The sequence below is a fragment of the Manis javanica genome, chromosome 5 (assembly GCF_040802235.1).
Source record: "Manis javanica isolate MJ-LG chromosome 5, MJ_LKY, whole genome shotgun sequence".
NCBI lineage: Eukaryota > Metazoa > Chordata > Mammalia > Pholidota > Manidae > Manis > Manis javanica.
Window position 1 is genome coordinate 108,140,305 of NC_133160.1, and position 22,388 is coordinate 108,162,692.

Here is a 22,388-nt window from a genome sequence, read left to right on the forward strand (position 1 = left end):
GTTGGCATAATATTGTGTTGATATGTGTTCTTTCATATACAACAACAATAGTATTATACACAGCAGTAATAGTAGTATAACTCCGTTTGGGTTCCTGACCTGGTTCCAGTGTGTGTAAATATGTGGGAGGGGGTCTTCCTATATATAACACCAAGCAATTCTTGATGCCAGCAGGGTGTCAGAGAAGTCAACTCAATTCGGAGGCTATCTGCCTGGAGATAGCACCAGATTCCCCAGATTAGGGGCTCCATCCTGTAAGACTGCCCTCCACCTCCCAATCCAGACTCCAGTCATAAACCCCAGGCAGTTACTTCTGCCCTCCTGGCTACAGATTGGAGGTTCCTACAACCTTCCCCTTAGGTTCGATTCATTTGCTAGAGTGGCTCACAGAACTCAGAAAAACAATTTAGGTTTACCAGTTTAATAATGGATACTGTAAAGGATGTGAGCCAACAGCCAGATGAAGAGATACACAGGGAAAGTTCCTAAATAAAGGAGCTTCTATCCTCCTGGAGCTTGGGGCCTGGCTTGGTGGCATGTGGAGGTGTTCTGGTTCCCCAAGCATAGAAGCTGTCCCTGACCAAGAAGTAGGATCCAAGAGAGCTGAGAGTGATAAGCTCTTCTCACAGGTTTCGTGAGGCCTTCACTGCATGATTGGCTGATTCAACCTCCAGCCCCTGCCCTTGAATGGGGGTCCAAAAGTCTCTCATTAACATGACAAACACCCATTTTACCTTTAAGTATCTGCAGTGTTTACAGGAACTGTGGATGAAGATCAAATACACCTGGGAAATAAATATTTGGTCTTATAAATGACCGAATATGTATTTCTTATGATTCTTTATATCACATATGCTTTGTAGATACTCAGTTAAACATTTTGTACATTTCTCTTTTACTCTGGAGGTAAGGATTTTTTTTTCCAGGTCCTGTATAATTCCACAGGTCCTTGATAACCGGTCGCCCTAAGCAGTGTGGCTATATGCCTATTAGATTAACCGTGCTTTGAGCGGAGAAGTGACAATGTCTGCTTTGTGTTCTAAAAAGGTCACTTTGGCAGCAGGGTAGAGAATGGGCTGGGGGTTGGGGGATGGGGTGGGAGCAGGAGGGGACTCTCACAGCCACTCAAGCAAGCGATAGTGCTGATAGCGGTGATGGAAAGAATTTCATGGATATTAGAGATATCCATGTGTGTGGCAGAATTGTCAGGACCTTGTGATGGATTTTTTTATGCAGAGTGAAGGAGAGAAGGAGAGAAATAGAATTTTGAACTGGAAAATGGCTTACTCATATAAGAGACACTAAAGGAATAGTTAGTTCTTGGGGAAAATATGTTCCTTTACTTTCAGACATATTATTGAACAGCTTGCATCTTGGTCCCTGAGTGGAAATATCAAAAAATTAGCTGAATAATCTGTTGTGGATCACAGAGAAGAAGTCTGACCTGGAAATGTAGATTTGGGGGTTGACAGCATGCAGATGGTGATTGAAATGCGGGTGTTGCTATGCTTCTTCTTTACTGCAGAACTGAAAGGGGCCACCAGCCACAGAGAGGATAGACAGTCTTGATCGATGCAGCAAAGACTTCCAGCGTTTGTGGCTAGAGGCAGAGTCATTGGCAAGGGGAGCATCTAGTGAAGGAGAGAAATCTGGAATCTCTGTGATCACTGAGGCCATGCCTAGGTAACGAAGTGGGCAACTGTATTCAGTGCTGCTGGGCAGTCAACCAAGATGCAAATTTCCAAGGAAATTAGAAACATGGAGGTCACTGGTGCCCTCAGAGGAAGTATTTTTGGCAGAGTCGTGGGAAAACAGATACTGAGTGTAGTGGGTAGAATAACAGCTTCCCCAAAGGTCCACGTCCTAATATCCAGAACTTGTGAAGATGTTACCTTACACGGGAAAAAGGGGTTTGTGGATGTGATTAAATTAAGGATTTTGAGATGAGATTATCCTGAACTATCTGGATTATCTAAATGTAATCACAAGGGCAAGAATGAGGCAGGAAGGTCAGAATCAGAGAGAGCTTTGAAGATGCCAAGCTGCTGGCTTTGAAGATGGTAGGGGGCCATGAGCCAAGAAATGTGGACAACCTCCAAAAGCTAGAAATGGCAAGGTGGCAGATTGTCCCCCAGAGTGTCCAGAAGGAAGGCAGCCCTAACAAAGACCTGTTTTAGTTCTGACCTCAAGAACTGCAGAAAATAAATTTGTGGTGCAAATTGTTTCAAGTCACTAAGTTGTAGGGAATTTGTTACAGCAGCACTCTGAGACCAATACACTGAGGCTCAAAGGATGACACAGGAAATGAAGACTGTGAGTGCAGATGGGAGCTGTGTTAGACACAATGAAAGAGGCCTTTGCTATAAGGTGGGAGAAACTTAATTTTGAGGAGCAAAGTAGGGTGGGAAGGGATAAACAACCCAGGTGGAAGCATTGACAGACAGGCTGAGGGATACATCATCCTAGGGGAGGTGAGCAAAGACAACACATCCTGGGGCAGGTGGTTTCTAGGTTTGGTGTGGGGATTCTGAGGTAGCTACTTTCTCTGTGCCTCAGTTTCCCTATTTAAAATATTAATAATAATAGTAGCAATAATTGTATCTCAAGGGTCTTTGTGATGATGATTAATTGTATTAATGCATGTCAAGCACAGTGTTCACATGCATTGTATGGGCTAAGCACACGTTAGTTATTATCATCTAGTGGTTTTCTAGAGCCGTATAACAAAGCACCACACACTTGGTGAATTAACAACAGACATTCTTGTCTCATAGACTGGAGGCTAGAAGTCCAAAATCAAAGTGTCAGCAGGGCTAGTTTCCTCCAAGGACTGTGAGGGAAGGGTCTGCTCCAGGCCTCTGTCTTTGGCTTGCAGATGACCATCTCCTTGTGTCAGTTAACATCATCTTTCCTCTATGCGTGTCTGTCTCTGTGTCCACATGTCCCCTTTTTATAAAGACACAAGTCATGTTGCATTAGAGCCCAAATGCTTAAATGCTCTCTCAGAGAGGTCTTGTCTGACCACCTCTCAGAAGTGGTCCTTTACAACCAACCCACATTATTCTGTTTCACTTTCTTTGTAACACTCGTCAATATTGGAAAATGTCTCTTTTAATTGTCTGTTTTTTTTCTATCTCTCCTTCTGTAGAGTTTTTCCTTTTTCCCATTAGTATTTCCTTTATTCAAATACTCTGCTCCCATTCCCCTTCTTCTACAGAAGCAAACATTATAATGTACTGAATTTGTACCTTTTTGTGTTTTTATAAAATGGGTATTGTTGTATTTTATACATATTTTTAATTTATGCAAAGGGTGTTGTGTTTATAAATATCTCATATTCCACTATTTTTAAGGCATATCACTTTCTTTATGAATATCAAATCTGCTGTCCTAAGTGTTATAGAATATTCTATGGCATGCATCCTCTGATAATTTATATATCCTAGAAATGGATATCCAAGTGCCCTCCAGCCCCTATATAACAACGCAGAAGTTTCTATAAACCTCCTTGAACAGTCCCCATATAGACCAGCATGAGAATTTCTCTGGACATGTAGTATACTCAGAAGGGGAATTGCCATTGGGCTGTATACATACTTACTAGAGTAAATCATGCAAGATGGCTCTCCAGATGGCTTTACTAGTCTAATTCCTACCAGTGACCCAGAACTTGAGTTCCATAACAGGGCCAAGTCTGCCTTGCTCCACTAGCACTTACCTTCCATGCACAAGAAAGAGAACATGAGAAGTGGGTTTCCTCCAGGATGGGATCTTCATCTGGCTGTTGCAGGATCCAATACTGAGGCAAGATACCAAGAGTGTGAAATAACTCACTGCATAATTTTGTTGTTGTTTTTATACAAATTGGTATATAGACATACACACACACATTCTGGATTAAAAAAATGTATTCCCATTGCCCCTCTGCTTCTAGCAACCACTAGACCACTAGTCAGTTCATTGTATCTATGAGCTTGTTTTAACTCTTTTTTCAGATTCCACATATAGCATTTGTTTTTCTCTGACCATTTCACTTAGCGTAATGCCCTCAAGGTCTATCCATGTTGTTGTAAATGGCAGGATTTCATTTGTTCTTGTGACTGAAAAACATTCCATCATACATATACCATAGTTTCTTTATCCACTCACACATTGATGAGCACTTAGGTTGTTTCCATATCTTGGCTATTGTAAATAATGCTGCAATGGACATGAAGATGCATACATCTTTTTGAGTTAGTGTTCTCATTTTCTTCAAGTAAATACCTGGAGTGGGATTGTTGGATCATATGATTCAGTAGGTTGCCTTCCATCCAGTAGGCTGCTTTTTTCATTTTGTTGATTGCTTCCTTTGCTGTACAGAAGCTTTTTAGTTTGATATATTTCACTTGTTTATTTTTGTTTTTGCTGCTTTTGGTTTTGGTGTCAGATGAAATATATCATTGCCAAGATATATGTCAGGAAACTTACACCTACGTTTTCTTCTAGGAGCTTTATGGTTTCAGGCCTTATGTTCAAGTCTTTAAGGTATTTCAAGGTAATTTTTGTGTATGGTATACATGGTCCAGTTTCATTCTTTTGCATGTGGCTGTCCAGTTTTCCAAACAGCATTTATTGAAGAGACTGTCTTTTCCCCATTGTATGTTCTTGCCTCCTTTGTCATAAGTTAACTGGCCATATGTGCATGGGTTTATTTCTGGGGTTATTTATTCTATTCCATTGATCTATGGGTCTATTTTTATGCCAATACCATACTGTTTTAATATAGCTCTATATAATATAGTTTGAAATACAATAATGTTTAGTATATTACTATATTCAGTATAGTAGCACATTATCTATTCAGTACAGTAGTATATTCAGTACATATTCAGCATAGTAGCATATTCAGTTTATATTCTGTGTAGTAGCACTATATACAAAACTGAGTAAGAAGCAGGGTAAAGACAGAGAGGAAGGAAATAGAAAGTAAGGAACTAGAGGTCACTTTAAAGTAAAAAATAGTAAAACACTTTATTTGAAGAGAAAGTAATTGAGCAAATAAGCTTGAAGAATGGAAGATGGTGGTCATAGAGTGTACCATTTTATCTTAGCTTAGTTTAGCTTGGGTTCTCTAGAAAACAGAGCCTGAGGCAAAGCTTATGTAATAATTCTTAATTAGGAGATGTCATCTTAATTAACAATCCTTAATTAGGAGATGTAAGCAGGAGTGAGGGGAAAAGAAAAATGAGAGTGAGAAGGAAAAAAAGCAGATTTGAGGTAGTGCATTACCAATCTGTCCACAGCTTCTCTATTAAATGAAGCTGGTTGCTGAGTCATGCTTGAGCGGTCAGAAGTACAGAACCATAGCATCTTCAAACAGCTCCTGGGTGGGCAAGAAGGCTGAGCAATTACTTGCTGGCTTCTTCCTAGTTCCTGTCTCTCAATGGTCAAAGTGAGCCTAACAGGGCATTAATTCTACTGTATTTTTGGGATGTGTTTTGATCCAGTCCAGGCAGTAGCTAGGGAAGTCAGATTTTCTGTGGGTCCAGTCAGATCATACCTGGGAGCTGTAACTACCAGCCCTCCACCTCTGGTGAGTGCTATGGAGGCCATGCTGGTCTAGTTCTCACTCCAGAGGAGGCTGAGGTCAGTGACAGCATTAGTCTAGGCTGTACAACCATGGGACCAGCATGAGGCACTGCTGTGACCATGTCTGAGAAGCAAGGCAAAGGGCTGAAACTGTCGGGGCAGGGAGGGCTGAGCTGATCTGGGGTGCACATAAGCTACCTGAACCAGTGATTTTAGAAGAGATTCCAGGTATGACTATGGGCATGGGTGGCTGAAGCTGAGTGGAGATGAAGGATGTTGGATATGAGGTCTAAGGAGTTGAGAGGTCAAAGTCTTGGATGGATGGTTCACATTGACTTTAAAATAGGACAGGATGGTGGAATGCCATACATAGTGAGCCTAGGGCATACTTAGTATACCCTGGCTATAATACTTAATAAGCATCCATAATTATGAAAAAAATCACTAGGAAAGTCAATACATTATGCACTAAGACTCAGCATATGCAGACAAAAACAGAAAATTAGATGTATTTAAGTGTTGGTCCTTTATGGTAAATTTACTAGCCTCTATTCTAGAAGGAAAATCAAGAACATGTTTTGATTTCTTTCTATAGAATTTCAGAAACATAAGAACAGTTCTTCTCAGTAATAAGTCACAGCTCCCTCTATTCCTAGAATTCAGACCTGTGGTAGATACACTAAGAGATACAGCGAAGATGATCAGATGAGCCATGCCCTCCAGGTGTTTACAGTCAAACAAGAGGGATGAGCAATGCAGGCAGATAGCATTAATACAATGTAGAGAGTGACAAATACCTTAAGAAGGGCTGAGATAAAGGGCCCTTGTGGGAGTTCTGAAGAAAAGACATACATCTGCCTAGTTGCAATGATTGAAAATATGAGGAGAGAGAAAGGCAGGAAGGCAGGAAGGCAGGAAGGCAGGAAGGCAGGAAGGCAGGAAGGCAGGAAGGCAGGAAGGCAGGAAGGAAGGAAGGAAGGAAGGAAGGAAGGAAGGAAGGAAGGAAGGAAGGAAGGAAGGAAGGGACAGACTCCTGAGAAAATTGAGAATGAGTGGGAGTGGGGATAGAAAAGGGAGGACATTCAAGGACAGTGTGGGCAGGAAACCGGCTAATTCAAAGTAGGGAACATACGTAGGCTTTGGAGGAACTGGGATGACATCCAAATGTGCTGTGAGTTAATGCTCATGGGGTTCCCAGTCCTCCCCACCAGGGGTTAGCAGGGAGGGATTTGGCAAATGCCAGGCCATCGTCCTGTGGAGAGATAGGGTGGAATGGAGAATGGTGCTCCATCTGTAGGCTTGGGAGATTGTGTGATGTTAGTAATGAGCTTGCAGGGAGGAGGTCGAGATACACAGGGTAGGGCTCTCTCTCAAGTCTCTAGTATCTTGGTAAACAGGTTTTTCATTTATTTTTTGTTTCAAGAAAATGGAGGCAGCAGATTGAAGAGTGTGATTTTTTGGTTGCTTTTTACATATTGAAAATACTTGAATTGTGTATGTTCTGGAGATACAAGAAATAATACAACAAAGTCTGCTCTGAAATCCAATCAGGGAGATGGACAAGTTAACGAGTGTTTGTGACTCGGAGCAGCATGCTGCTGTAGGGTTGGAGAGAAGAGAATCACCATGCTCCAGAGTCAGTGAGGTTTCATGGAAGAAATGAGTGGCTTTGAGGTGAATAAAGCTACAGGGTGTTGGCTACAGAGAGGCTGGACAACAGGAAACTGTGGTGGAACCAACTGGTCCAGGTTCCTAACCATACTGAGGGATGCTGGCATCTGGAGAGCAAGAACACCAAAGGCGAATGGTAATATTTTTCCTGGGTTAGGGTTTGGTAAAGCTAATAGAAGGGCACAGTGACCCAAGGTTGTAGCCTTAGCAATTGAAATGGCTGCCTGTGGGGCCAGCATGGTAAGATAAGCCATCCAGAAGGCAAAACCAAAGAGAGGGTGAGAAACTGGGCTGGCAGTCCAGATGGTGGACTGGCCTCTTTCATGTCCTCGGGAGATCTTCTGGTGATTTCTAGGAGAGAGCTCAGCTTGAGCCTGGGGGTGATACAGGCTGTGGGGCAAACACTGTGAGCATGAAGGGTGATCTGATGGGGTGGCCTGATAGAAGTCTGTGTGCAAGTACAGCTACAGAGCCTCCTGTGAGGGAATTTATCCCAGGAAAATAGGATTCAGGATAGATGAGCTTGACCCAGAACTTCAGTGTGCAGGGGCCAGGGAGTCTGAGTTCAGCATGGAAGCATTACTGTCATCTGCTCCCAGCTCAGCCCCATGGATGCACGTCCATGTGACAAAGAGAAACTAGGAAGTGCTGAGAGGCTTTATAAAACACTAAGGCTGCTTGGGTACTTCTCCCACTGTGTGCGAAACAATGACATTTCACCCTGCACATCTCCCAGGCTACCTCGGAGCTTTGGCATCATGAGAACCCTAGCTCTCTGGTGACAGTGCTTGGCAGAGACCAGGACACCCAGTGGAGCAGAGGCATACCCAGTAGGAGAGGGTTTATTCATGAACACACGTACTGCACTACAGTGGGCCCAGAGGAACCTGGCAGGGGGAGCCTGACTGTGGGGGAGGGGAGGAGCCTGTATTCCTCAGTCAATGGCCAGGAAAGGCCAGTGGATTTTGCCTTCTTACTACCTTTGTAGAGGCAGAAGAAGTCAAGATTTTAGGCTCTGGAATTAGACTGGCTCTGCAGCTTATTAGTTCTCTGAACTTGACCAAGTTATTTAACTCTTTGAGCTTGCTTCCTGAGGTACACTTACCTCCTTGGATGGATGTGGTGAATGAGAAACTGCATGTATGCCTTTAACATGTGGCACAGAGTTAGATCAGATACTGGACTTCCTCTGCCTGAAGGGTTTCCCTCCACCCTCCTTGCTGACTCTTGCTCATCTTAAGTTTAAATGTCATTTTTTCAGAGGGGTCGTCTCTGAGCTCCTGTAGCAGACTCTGGATTGCCCGCCCAACATCCACTGCCACCTTCTCCTTTCTATTTGGGTATCAGCTCCTCAAAGAATGCAATCCTGAAAAGTTCAGGGACAAACCCTGAAGGGCCTAAACCAATTCTGGTAATCCTCCCTTCATGACCAGCATTTTAGGCATGGGCATGTGACTCAGTTTGGGCTAATGACAAGTGAGAAGAAATCTGCTGGAAGCTTCTGAGAAAGTTTTCCCACTCCAGAAAAGAGACTCTGCTACCAGCGGGCATTGTCAGGGTTGTCTGGCATAATGGGAGCTGCTTTAGCCATGCTGGGACTATGGGTGGGGCAGACTCAGTACAAAGCTGGTGTGATGGAGATGGCGGGGGAATAACGGAAACAGCCGGGCCTGCCCTGACATCACTGAGATGCTGAATTCACCAGCTTAAGCCTTCTGACCTTGGGACTTCTGGCCATATGAAACAATAAATGTCCTTATCATTTAGGACATTTTAAATTGGGTTAATTATTAATTATAGCCTCCCACATCTAAATTATAACCCCATACTTTTTGCCTTCATATCATATTTTCCTTCATAGCATTGCCACAGGCATAGTTACTTTTGTGTATGTTTGCTGACAAGGGAACCAATGAATTGTAGATTTTTAAATTGCCAAGATCATGGGTTGATTTTGTTCACCATCGAATTTCCAGATTTTAGTGTCAGGACTGAGGTATAGGAGCTACTCAAGCACATTTGCTGAAAGAATGGATAGAGGGTTAAAAAATGATCACTTTTCTCCTTTTCCTCACCCTCTTCCTTGTTCTCTTAAGACTCAGTGTGGTATTGTTGACTGTGTACAGGATCCTGGGGAGGAACCTCAGCTGCCCCTAGACTCTGACTAGTCGGGTGACCCTGGGCAGCAGCCTGCACTATATTTGTGGCTTTCAAGCTTTTTCCTTGAGGAACCAAAAATGCGTATTACATGGTTGACCCAGTCCACACATATATCAACACTGAACTGAAATGAAAGATTTATAGACATATTTACTCTTACCATCATGATGTACTCTGATATTTTTATTCTATTCTATTCATTTAAAAAATGCAAGCTTTGATCCAGCACATCAATTTCTGGACCTATTAAATAGCAACTCACAGTTCACCCCAAAAATGGATTAAAGGAACTGTAAGGACTCTGAAAATCTCTGATTTTCTCCTTTTTTTGTTGTTAAACTGTTCATACAAATTCAGTCCATTGACTTAAAAGACCATTATTACCATGACTTAACAATGATTTAATTATTTTTCCTTTTCCTGTGGAATTCTTTCTGGAACCACCTTCTCTAGTTGAGGTATTTTGAAGTCCTGCATAAAGTGGAAAGACTGGTGTATGTTCATGAAAAAGTACTTCATAGTCTTGCTTATTTCATTTCCAGTTAGCATAAAAACAAACAGGGCTACATTATTCCTCATCTTAAATTTAATGGCCCCATTCAACATATGTGGGCCCCATTCCTATATGTTTATGTATGTACTAGTGTAGACCGGTGTTGCATGAGTCCCCTTGCGTGTGGTTTTAAGGCCAGGAGAGCTGGGCTCTAACATTCTCTAGAGGTAGGGTGAAGAAGAAACCCTCACTGTACGTCCCGGTCCTCAGTACAGAAACTGCCCTTGTCCTCGGCGGATTTACCAGTGGAATTCCTCTGGGGGCAGGAGGAGAGGGGGAAAAGCCACACGACGATCTCACAACTCCAGAACACAGCAAATAATGCGGTGGGGTATATATATATTTAGAAAACCATAATGCAAGCTTCAGGAAAAAACATGTAATCAAAAGGCGACGCGGAGAGCATTACCAGTTTGGGCGATCGAGGACGCTCCCTGCCACGACCTGCCGATCGCGAAGGTACAATCTCTGTCCCTTGAAACTCGGTTCAAACCACTGCCCCCGCATCGCCGGCACACTCCGTGGAAGTTACGGAGCCAGAGTCCGGGAAGGGCATGTCGCCCAGCGGCCCCGGGGTCGCATGTGTTCTCGAAGGACGCTGGTGTGAACGAGGAGAGCACGTCCAGGATACAGGCTCTGGTTTGCGCTCTGGGAAGCCAGGCGAGGTGGGGGAGAGCGCGCAGTGAAAACACATTGGAGGGGTGGGGGCACAGGGAGGGGAGGGAGAAGATGAGCATGTCCCTGGACTTTCCTCTCCCCTCGTCCCACACACTTGAAATAGAATAATAACAACATACAAAAAATGCTTACAACCACGATGTTATCTCCCTACTCAGGTTGCTTCACTCTGTAGGGCATGGGGTATAAAGTGCAGACTGCGGCTGTCGCCGCTAGCTTGTCTCGGGAGTAAAGGTCCGGCCTGCGAGGGTGCGCGCTGGCGCGGGTGATCCCACCTCTAGGGAAGCCGGCGGGCTGCCCTTCCCCGCGAGAGCCCCGGCTGACCCCCGCCCCCTTCTTTCCTCCTCTCCTCCCTCCTCTCCTCCCTCCCTCCTTGCGCGTCTCCTCCGCACCGGCCCCCGCGGAGGAGCCAGGCGGCAGCGCCCGAGCCACCGCAGCTCCTGCCCGCAGCGTGCTCGCCCGCGTCCCCGGCTCCCACGTAGCCCGCGCGGCGCGCCCTGCGCACGGCCAGGCTTCGCTGAGCGGACCTGCGGCTAGGGAGGGCGGCGTGGCAGAGGACGCGGAGACGCAGGGGCGGCGACGCCAAGGTGACAAGCTGCGCACCTGGAAAGTTACCCGGCTGTCTGGTGAGGTTCGCGGGTGGAGGGCTCGGGCGCCGGGAGGGCCAGGGTCGGGTGCGCGCGTGTGCCTGCTGGGCAGGCGGTGCGCGCGGGGCGCCTCTGTTTCACACCCAGCCAGTCTCGTGCATGTGCTCTTTGCGTGTGGACGTGTGCACGCGTTGCTTTCGCTTGGGGTGGCAGCCTTTCGTGAGCTCCTGGAGGCAGGGAAAGGCTACTCGATTTTAAGGAGCTCGGCTCGGGGCGGGAGGGGTGAGCTCAGCTCCAGCCGGGAGTCCTCGGGGCTCTCACGCCTTTAGCCCTGAGCAGCCTAGAGGTTGTTGCTCCAGGCTGGGGTTTTGGGCGGTGCAATCGCGGCGTGCGCTCCCGGCTTCGCTTCGCCGAGCTCTGGGTCGCTGGTAGGAGACAAGTACTCGTGCAAGGACTTTTATGAGTCCTTGTAAACTTGTGTGTGTGTCCTGTGGCACTCTCAGCACCTTGAGACAATTTCACATTTTTTTGCTCCGCGTTTCCTTGTGATGAAGAAACAAGAGCAAACAAAAAACCAGAAAATCTACCACTTTGGGGGTGAGAGGAAAATGGATTCAAGTTTGAGAAGAACTAGGATTCGAAGGCATAGCAGTTGAGGCCAGAGCTAAGAACAGAAAGAAACAACGCAGGCAGAATTAGCAGGTAGAAAAGTCTGAGAAACGCCTCGGTTTCCTGATCTTCATCCTGCTCCTGAAGTTCCCAGGGCCTTTTTTTAAAAATAAAGGATGAAAGCAACGTACACCTGCTCCTCCTCCCCCAATACACACAGTTCTTTGAAAATTACTGCCTTTTTTTTCTTTGCAAGTTTCTGTTTAACTCCTGGACAAGATCATTCCACATAACATAGAATTTGTTGCCACTACTTCATGTTAGTTTTACATGGGAGGTTGTAAACTAATGTGGTGGAGAATTCTCTTTGGATAATGAGAAGCCATACTCTTCATTGGAACATTGTGTAACTGAGAATAAGCGACATGAAAACGTGGTACACAGAGATCTTTCTCTTCTATGTGAAATACTTAACTCCAGTCTTCTGAAATCCTTGCAAGTGAGGCTAATTCACGTCACAGTGAAGACATATCTTGCCTGGATGTTGCCCAAGTCTTTTGATCCCATATTGTCTTGCTTCCTCTAGACCGGTTTCCTCCCCTCTTCTCCTTTGATTTCATTTTCTCTGTCTTCACTGATTTATTATTCAGGGATTACAAATACTCTTCAATTTCCACTATTCTAAAAAGCCATTTCATGAACCATGATCCTACCTTGAAGTCCCTGCTCTCAGCATCAGCTCTTCCCATGGTCCTTTGTAATTGGGTTTCTATCCCAACTCTTGGTTAAATTCAATATGTTTTCCTTTGGTCTCATTTGCTTTGATATGTCTCTGGGATGTGTATTGCAGCCTGCTTGTCTCTTGAAAATCTTACATTTCTGGCCTCTTTAATACCTCTCCTAGAACTCTTGTTAGTACAGCTATTCCTTCTCCCTCTTTGTTATTTACTTCTCCTCCTCCTCCTTTTCTCCTCTAAGTAACATCCTCGGGTATTATCTAAATCTACATACATAACAATAGAGACATTTCTTTTTCCTCCCTTAGTGATATCCTCTGCTAATGGGTCTTCACTCTGAAGCGGTCTCTTGCCTTGACTTTTCCTCTTTGCTACTATCTGCTAGATGTTTCCACGTTGAAACCCTCAAACTCAACATACATAAATCCAGACACATTAGTGTCTCCATACGGTGTGCTTATTCCCCTGACTTTGGTCAGGTCTCAGTACTAGCCCACAAATGGTGCTTCATTCATTTTTGAATGAATAAATGAACATGTTACTAGTACTGCCTTCCTCCAAAGCCTTCTAAGATCAAAACACTGGAATTATTTCTGACTCATTTCTTGGGTACACCCATAAGTAGACACATTTAGAGATTTTACCCCACCATTCTCATTTTTTACGTCCTCTTTCACTACTACCAAAGCAATAACTTCTTACCATATATCTAGTTTTTCTTTCAGACCTCGTATAGACCTACACATTATTCCTCTCCTCATTCCCAATCTCTTGGACACTTTCATCTTCTTCAGCTTCAGCTTCTACCTATGTATCCATGATCACTAAATATTTTCAACTTCTTCCTTCTGATTTTCTAGTTCCTAATTTCTTAATGCCTACTGGACACCTGAACCTTAGAGATTCCATAGCTCCCTCAAACTGAGCATGTCCAAAATTAAACTCACTGTCTTACCTTTCACGTATGCTCCTCATTTTGGTAAATGACAACACTTCTTACTCAGTTGCCACAATGGAAACTTACAAATCTTTATTCTCTTTCTTCTTATTGCCACTCATATTCCATCCAATACAATTTCTTGACCTACACCTATAAAATTACATTTCTGTATATTTGCCTGTTTATCTGATAATCTAGCACCCAAAAAGAGCTGAATGAAATGCCACCAAATTTGGCAGTGAGAACATGGGTTACACAGCTTTTATAAGCTCACTGTGAACATTGTGCTGGGGGTGTAGGGGGGCACTTCAAAGAACTAGTCAACCTCTGGAATAGCTGAAACTGGTACAATAAGAATCTCATGTGACTGCCTGATGAGAAAATTGCTCTCCAAATTAACATGCTGTGGACAGGCTAACAAGCAGTGGATTCAAAACTCAGCCTCAAGTCTACAGTCACAAGGTCAGATGGACAGATGCTTTTAATTGTGGTACTGATACAGAATTGTGCTGTTTGTTACAAGGTCAGCTCCATGGGTTTGCTTTAGGGAGGAGAACGGGGATATATATATTCAAGGATGGTTAATCATTTTCTAAAAGAACTTTGGTGAAACAAAGTTAAAGATAACACCAAATGCATCAATTTCACATAGACTTAGAAGACTATCTATAAAAGCCTATATAATCTCTCCTCTCATTTCAGGCTAAACTGCCTGTATCATAAGAAGGAATCCATTCTGTTTTCATGATTAATTGGAAAGGAAATTGAAAGTTGTTGTTTTTCGTTAAATAGCCATAGCTCTTACTAAATCCCTTATGATAATGTTTTTCTCTTCTGGCTACATGGGAGCTGGTCCATTTTTTTCTTGAGTTCAAGAAGTTCAAGACATTACAATAGGGTTGGGACCATCTGGCATTAGTCCTGTCCTCATGGCTTCTTACTTGGATTGGTGCAGTTGTCTCTTACATTTTGTCCTTCACCCATCGTACAGTTCAGCCTGTTCCCTGAATACACTGTCAGCTAGTTTTCTTGCAGTCATTCTTTAGTACATGTTCTTTTTTTTTAATTAATAAACTTTATTTTTTAGAGCAGTTTTTGTTTACAGAAAAAACAGGTGAAAAGTTGAGGGTTACCATCTTTTTTCCCTCATCCCCTTTTCCCCTTTTCTTAACATTTTGCATCAGTGTGGCACATTTGTTAGAATTGACGAACCAGTATTGATATGTTATTATTAGCTGAAGTACTGAGTTTACAATAGAATTCATTCTTTGTGTTGTACCTTCTATGAGCTTAGGCAAATATATAAAGACATGTATCCACCATTACAGTTGTCATACAGAATAGCTTCACTGCCCTAAAATTCCTCTATTCTCCACCAATTAATTCCTCTGTCCTTCTCCCCAAGTCCCAGGCAACCACTTATCTTTTTACTGTCTCTATAGTTTTGCCTTTTCCAGAATGTCACATAGTTGGGATCATATAGTATGTAGCCTTTTCAAATGGGCTTCTTTCACTTAGCAATGTGCATTTAAAGTTCCTCCATATCTTTTTATGGTTTGATAGTCATTACTTTTCATCACTGAATAATAATATTTTATTGTCTGAATGTACCGCAGTTTATTTATCCATCCACCCAATGAAGGACATTTTGGTTGCTTCCAAGTTTTGGCAATTACAAATAAAGCTGCTGTACACTTCCATGAGCAGGTGTTGGTGTGGCTGTACATTATCATATCAGTTGGATAAATACCAAGGAACATGATTGCTAAATCCTAGGATTATTTAGCTTTGCAAGAAATCGCCGAACTGTCTTCCCAAGTGGCTGTATCATTTCTAATTCCCACTAGCAATGAATGCAAATTCTTGGTGCCGCATCCTCTCCAGTATTTGCTATTGTCAGTGTTTTGACCATTATCACAGGTATGTAGTGGTATCTCATTGTTGTTTTAATTTGAGGTTTTTCTATTAATAAATAATGCAAAGCATCTTTCCATATTCTTATTTGTCATGTGTCTAATCATCTGTGGTGAGGTGACTCTATACTTTTGCCCATTTTCAGCTGGGTTGTTTGTTTTCTTGTTGTTGAGTTTTAAGAGTTCTTAATATATTTTGGATACTAGTCCTTTATAAGATATGTGTTTTTTTTCAGATATGTGTTTTGCAAATACTGTCTTCCAGTCTGTAGCTTATTTCATTCTCTTAACAGTGTCTTTTGTAGAGCAGACATTTTTAATTTTAATGAAGTCCAGCTTATTAATTTTTCCCTTCATAGGTTGTACTTTTAGTGTTTTATCTAAAAAGTGTTCACCAAACCCAAGATCATTTAGATTTTCTCCTATATTGTCTACTAGCACAATCTGTATTTTACATTTACATCTTTGATCCATTTTGAGCTAAATTTTGTGAAAGATGTAAGGGATCTGCCTAGATTTACTTATTTTATTGCATACAGATGTCCAGTTGTTCCAATACAATTAGTTAAAAAGATTATCTTTTCCTCATTGAATTGCCTTTGCTCTTTGTCAAAGGTCAGTTGACTATACTTGTGTGGGTCTATTTCTAAGTTCCCTATTCTGTACTACTGATCTATCTGTTCTTTCACTAATACCACACTGTCTTGATTATTGTAGCTTCCTAGAAAGTCTTAAAGTCTGGTAGTGTCACCACTCTGACTTTGTTCTCCTATAATATCGTGTTGGTTTAACACATTTTTTGATCCATAAGTTTTTCTACTAAGATAAGGTACTTTGTTGGGTAAATAATGTTAACAGTAATAATAATAGTAATATTTAATATTAAGTGAACACACACTGTATGTCAGATATGGTGCTAAGTTCTTATCATGGTTTATCTCTTTTAACCCTCTAACAACTTTAAGTGATATGCAACATGATTTTATCTATCTGCCTGTCCATCTATCTATGTATCTATCTATCTCTTCTATTTTTGACACACAAGCCCATTATCATGCCCAAAGGCATATAAAAATTAAGTGAAAGTACTTGGACTGGCACTCTAGCTCTGAAACCTCAGCCAGCACTATACCATCTCCCATATTTACAGATATACATCTATTCATATAATACTCCAGATGGGTAAAGAGAGAAATAGATATTGTCTAGATCAGAGCCAAGATTTTGGTTTCAAACTACTTTGGGGCTGGAGGAAAAACAGACAACAAAGCCTAATTCCGCCCACATTGGCTGCCAGGTGTTAATCCTCATGCAAGAGCCTGCACAGTCAGTTTTACTTTTCCTGTGTCTTTTCTCTTTATCTCTTGTATATGACACTTCCTACATAGTGATTAAATTAATTATGATTTATAACTATATATAAAGTCATGAGGGGAATGCCAAAGCTTGAGGAATCCTTGAAGTCCTGGAATCTGGACTGGGTCATTCATCATGCTTTCTGGGCTCCATCATTTGTGGAGCTCCTCTTTACAAGGAAGGTTTCCCAGGCTGTTTTTTTCTAGAATGACTTCTTTTCTTAATAGGCGATATAAACCAGACAGAGTAAGTTCTCCCCAACTCCAAGGAATAATTTGCAACTTTAAAGACCTCTTGTTTGGAATTCTTCCAGTTTAGTTGACGTCTGTCTCATGCAGCAATGATCCCTTCTGGGCATTTCTGCACACCGAAACACCAAGTGCCTTGTCTCTAGTCACCATGCTGTAAGAGCTACTTGTTGCCTACTGCACGGTAGATATTGTGTTGGAGACCTTACATGATCTTCATAATAACCCTATGAAGTGGATATAATTATATCCATTTTCTAGATTAGAAAACAGGATTTTAAGTAATTTATAGAAGTTTACACAGCTGGAAAAGGGCAAATTGTTTTCTACCCTGGCTGACTTGACTCCATTGCTCAAGGTAAATCCTTATCTTTATCATCTGCAAGCCTATTTCTTCTTATATCATGTGCTGCCTTCTGACTATAAGAATGATTGTAATAACCTAAAGTTGCTAGATTAATGGAGCAACATCTTGTTCAATTCTCCTTGTGGCTAGCAATACATATTTGAGAGAAATAGCTTATCTATCTCAGTAACTGATACAGAAAACAGTGAATCTAATTAGGTGTTGTGAAGCCAGACACTTGAAGCCTTGGCTTGAGGGACATCAAAATTTCAATGGGTGAACTATGAAATCTGATGTGGTATTGAGGCATTCAGTAACTTGCATATCTTAAATTAGTGTTTTGAAAGATGAGTTTAGTTACTATCATTTCATCTCTCTTTGGAATAGCTTGAAAGATTTATACAGCTTCTAAACTGACTTGATTAACACAGAGAATAGTTGGTGTTTGGGAGAACTTAACATCTCCCTAATAGTGCTTCAGGTTTTTAAAATTATTGGATTGGTACAGAATGTTTGGAGTACCATACATAGAGCAAAAATGATTCTAAGCCATTCCACATTTAGAGTACTAGAACTGTTTTTTGTGTCAAATTTGAGTGCAAATTCATGGAGTTACACCCCTGACATAGTATATGACAGTTAGGTTTTAGTAAACCTACAAAATTTTTCCATGAATAAAGACTAAGTCATTAGTTTAATATTAGATTTAAAAGGTTTTGTGCTCACTTTTGTTCTTTATGAGGCAATTTCTTTTCCTCCAACCACTCCCCTTCCTCCATCCTGCCTAGGCTTAAGAATGCTTGTCCAAGAACCAAAAAAGCATGTCTAGAAGGTGGCTTACTGCTGCATGTTAAAAGCTTGTGCACACATTAATTTTAGATACCTTTGGGGGCGCTCTTCTCATGCCTGTCATTCAGAATCTCATTGAAGTTTATTCATAGGTCCCAAGCTAATGTCTTCTGAATTGCTTATTTAGAATACAAGGATGTCCAAGGCCACTTCTTTGAATTCTAGTCTCTTCAACCTTTTAATATATTCTTAATACATGAGAATAGTTAACAGCATGCCAGGTCAACAGGAACTTAAAGGTTAAACTTGCTACATCTCTGCAACATATTAAGGCAGTTCTCTAGAGACCAGTGTTTATTAATGACTACTTTGAACCTGAATTCAATGAGGAATATCTGGGTGTTGCAAGATTATTTCCATAGGTACATTTATTTTCTGGTGGTACCATCCGTCTTAGGCAACCTGTATGGGTGGTTTGGTTGCATCTGTTTAAAACTTAGGGGCTGTTTTGCATCTTTACATCTATGCCTTTGTTGTTACAGAGGTCTTGCTTATTCCTGTAGAGCTAGGGAAGTCAGTCTAAGCATTTCATTTCTTCTCGGAGTTTGAAATTTGGAAGGCAAGAACATGTTGGTTACGTAACTACAAAGTTTCATCTAACTCTTTTGATATTAGATAAAAGAGGTAATTTAAACTTAGTTTACAAGTGTTATAATGTCTCTTGGATTTTGGCTGTCAAAAACCACACTAGCAGAAGTATGAGGTTTAAATAGGTAGACTAAAAAGACTTAAACCTTATGATAATGAATCAAAGCACTATTTTCCAAACTTCACCATTTTGAGTTCTCCTTTTTGATTGTGCTTACATGTGCCTATTATCTGAATATATTTATTTTTTATTTTAATTGAATTGATTCAGTAAATGTAAATACCTAATTTAACCTCTACGTAAGCAATTGTACAATGAAATCACAACTTTGTGGTTCCAGTTATTTATATATCTAATAAATGTTAAATACATAGCTATTGAACTAAAAAACAGTTGTCAATCAACTAAAATCATCCCTCATAATCCCAACCTACCTATCACATCCCAAGACTCACTGGATTAGTGACTACTTTGGGGCCTGAGGATATTTTTACCAGGAAAAGAATGGAGCCTTGCATAGTATGTCACCATTTATTGGACATCCCTGGCTGTAGGATTAAACTAAAGGATGTAAAAGAATACCCATACCTCTGCTTTACCTTTTGGTAACTGCTATCCAGAAGTTTTTAGCAGTGAGCATTATCAGAAGTACTTAATAGGTACATTCAGCAGGAGAAAAGGGCTAATGAAGCAACACCAACTCGGTCTTCTCCTCCTGAGGAATGCAGACGTGTTATCTTCTAAATCAGGGCAACATGTCTTACTTAGTGTAGCTGCATGGGGAACTGGGAGGGTTGTGACATTTCCAAGCCTCTGCTTCTGTGGCTGCTCATTTGTGTTTTATCCTTGCCATGCTGACATCCAAATCGCAGTTTTGCTGTGACGCTTTTGACAGCTGTCCTCAGGGAACAACCAAAGAGGATAGCAGGGAACACACGCCACTTGTGCGAAATGTTTAGGTGTGATGCTTGTACCAGCAAAGGGACAGGGAAGAATGAAACCAAGGGCCAACTCCTCCTTGTGAAGGGATAAAAGAAATCAATCAATAGCTTTCCTTCTGGAAGCATGGGGAAATTTATTGCTTATCGAACAACCGTGACCACTGTGTTAACATTTATGAAACAATTTGGAATGAGAGGCATGGAGGGGGCTGTTGGAAGTGAAACTCCACTAGTTCATTCCCAATTCTGTGCCCTGTTGCAGGTCCTTGAGCAAAATGGGAAATGGTTCAGTGAAACCCAAACATTCCAAGCATCCAGATGGCCATTCTGGGAACCTCACTATCCATGCCCTGCGGAGCAAGGTGACAGAGCTGGAGAGAGAGCTGAGGAGGAAGGATGCTGAGATCCAGGAGCGGGAGTACCATTTGAAGGAGCTGCGAGAGCAGCTGTCCAAGCAGACGGTGGCCATCGCTGAGCTCACGGAGGAGCTCCAGAACAAGTGCATCCAGCTGAACAAACTTCAGGATGTGGTGCACATGCAGGGAGGAAGCCCGCTTCAGGCCTCCCCAGATAAAGTGCCTCTTGAAGTCCACCGCAAGACCTCTGGCTTGGTCTCCCTCCACAGCAGGAGGGGTGCAAAGGCTGGGGTATCTGCCGAGCCTACAACCCGAACCTATGACCTCAACAAACCCCCTGAATTTTCCTTTGAGAAAGCAAGAATCAGAAAGGACTCCAGGTAAGAAGTTTCCATACTCTCTTGGCTAGGATAACTTTAATATTGTAAACACAAGAGTAATATTAAGCTTCCTCAATGGAAAAGAACTTATTAACCCTTTCAGATTTGGGGATAGAGTGGCATTAAAATGGTTTTGTTTTGCAAAAGGGTCTCCCTTTAAGCAAAACTTTCCATTAAAGCAGGAATTATGCTTTACCTGGACTTTGTGATCTGTATAAGTGAGGTCTTGAGTTTATGAATGTCACTTTCATTATCTTGAAAACCCTAGGGGAGTAAAGAGGTAGTTTTTTAAGTCTATCCTTCTCTCTTTCTGTAGCAGTGGACTTAAAAGTATACATGTATCACAATGAATTATGAATAGGTATAGCAAAAACGACTTCTTAACATTTAGTCTGCGAGAGTCATGAAAAGGGAATAAGCTGGAGCCTCAAAGAGGAATGAATCCATTCATTTATTCCACAGTTTAAGTTGAGCACTACCCTCTGCTAGCCACTGTGTTAGATGAGAAGTATACACCAGTGAATAAATAGGCACAGAGCCTTTCTCATGGGGAGACAGTGTACAAGGTAACCAGTAAACACTGTATAATCGTTACTTGGGATTGATGGTGTGATGGGCACCAATAGTCTGGTAGTGGTATCTGGGATGGTGGCAGGGTGGGGGAAGAAGAGCAAGCAAGTAGCAGCATTGGGTTTGTCAAGGAGGCCTGGCTGAGGTGACCTTTAACTGAGACCTGAAGGAGGAAACTAGCATATTCTAAGTGGAAAGAGTAGTTCAGGCAGAGGGAAAAATTAAAAGCTAGAATTAATTTTAAAAATAAGGATTGTTAAAAGAATGTAAAAATATTTACCACAGCATTTTTGTGCTTGTGTGTGTGTGTGTGTGTGTGTGTGTGTGTGCTTCTCTTGATAAAGTTTGACTTTCCTAGTCAGGAAAGATTAATTGGTAGCATCATGAGTTAGGGTGTGTTTTTAAATTATTTTTAAGTGAGTAAATATTTATTAGTTGAAATTAGATCTTTTGCCTTATATCATGGCAGAGCCTGGGTCTCTCTTGCAAAATGCAAGATTTGTGAAACTAAAACAAATTATAATTTACTTACAGGTACAGTAATATAAATCAAGATAAAACACCTGACTTAAACAAAAAAGTGATTAGTTTTGACAACAGAATTATAAAGAGAGGTTTATTTCATCAGTTTGTTGACATTACTTGGCACGTAGCGAATGATCAATAAATATTTGTTAAGGAAATAAATCATGCTAGATTATGATACTCTGTGGCTGATATAAATCTGATTCTTATGAGATTTCAAAAGAGCTTTTTTTAAAGGCAAGAGTTTTATGATTAGTTGATTTAGAAAGGTCTTACCTATTGCCTTTGCAAAAGTAGTAATTACTTAGTTTTAATGGTGTGAATTCAGAAATAAGGTTACAAACTTATGTTTGTTTTTCAAAAATTGAACATCATCTAATGGTTTTTTTTGATATGAGATAGATGCACATAGAGTAATGTCATATATTATGTATTATATCACTATATATATATATATATATATACACATAAGCACAATATATTGTTTACGCCAAATCTTTAAAATAACAATGGGCTTGTATATCTAGGAGAGATGAGAGAATTGACTAACAATTTATATTCTTTGACATTCTCTCTAGCTATTCCACCAGATTTCTCCTCTTGAGCAGAGATTATTTTCAGTTATTTTGTTCCAAAAACTTATGCCCATGTTGAGGCAAAACAGCATTGTTCTGAACAATCGAAGATAAGCATATTCCTTTGTAGTTCTTTCTTGGCTCTACTAAAACACAGGTCTGAAATAACTGGCTAAACACAGGTAGCTAAGCTAATATCAGTTAAGAGATTTTAGATTTTCCAATTTTTTTATT

At 41.5% G+C, this 22,388-nt stretch overlaps 1 protein-coding gene across 2 annotated transcripts in view; it reads left to right on the plus strand.

The window, feature by feature from the left end:
- The first annotated feature begins 11,134 nt into the window (after window positions 1–11,134).
- The window catches only part of PRKG2 (protein kinase cGMP-dependent 2), a 107,462-nt gene continuing 96,208 nt past the window's right edge, over window positions 11,135–22,388 (plus strand). For both annotated transcript variants that reach the window (XM_017659516.3, XM_037007320.2), the window contains exons 1-2: window positions 11,135–11,259; window positions 20,011–20,484. In XM_017659516.3, coding sequence (XP_017515005.1) covers window positions 20,024–20,484 — 461 coding nt within the window. In that variant the 5' untranslated portion in view covers window positions 11,135–11,259; window positions 20,011–20,023. The remainder of the gene's footprint in view (window positions 11,260–20,010; window positions 20,485–22,388) is intronic.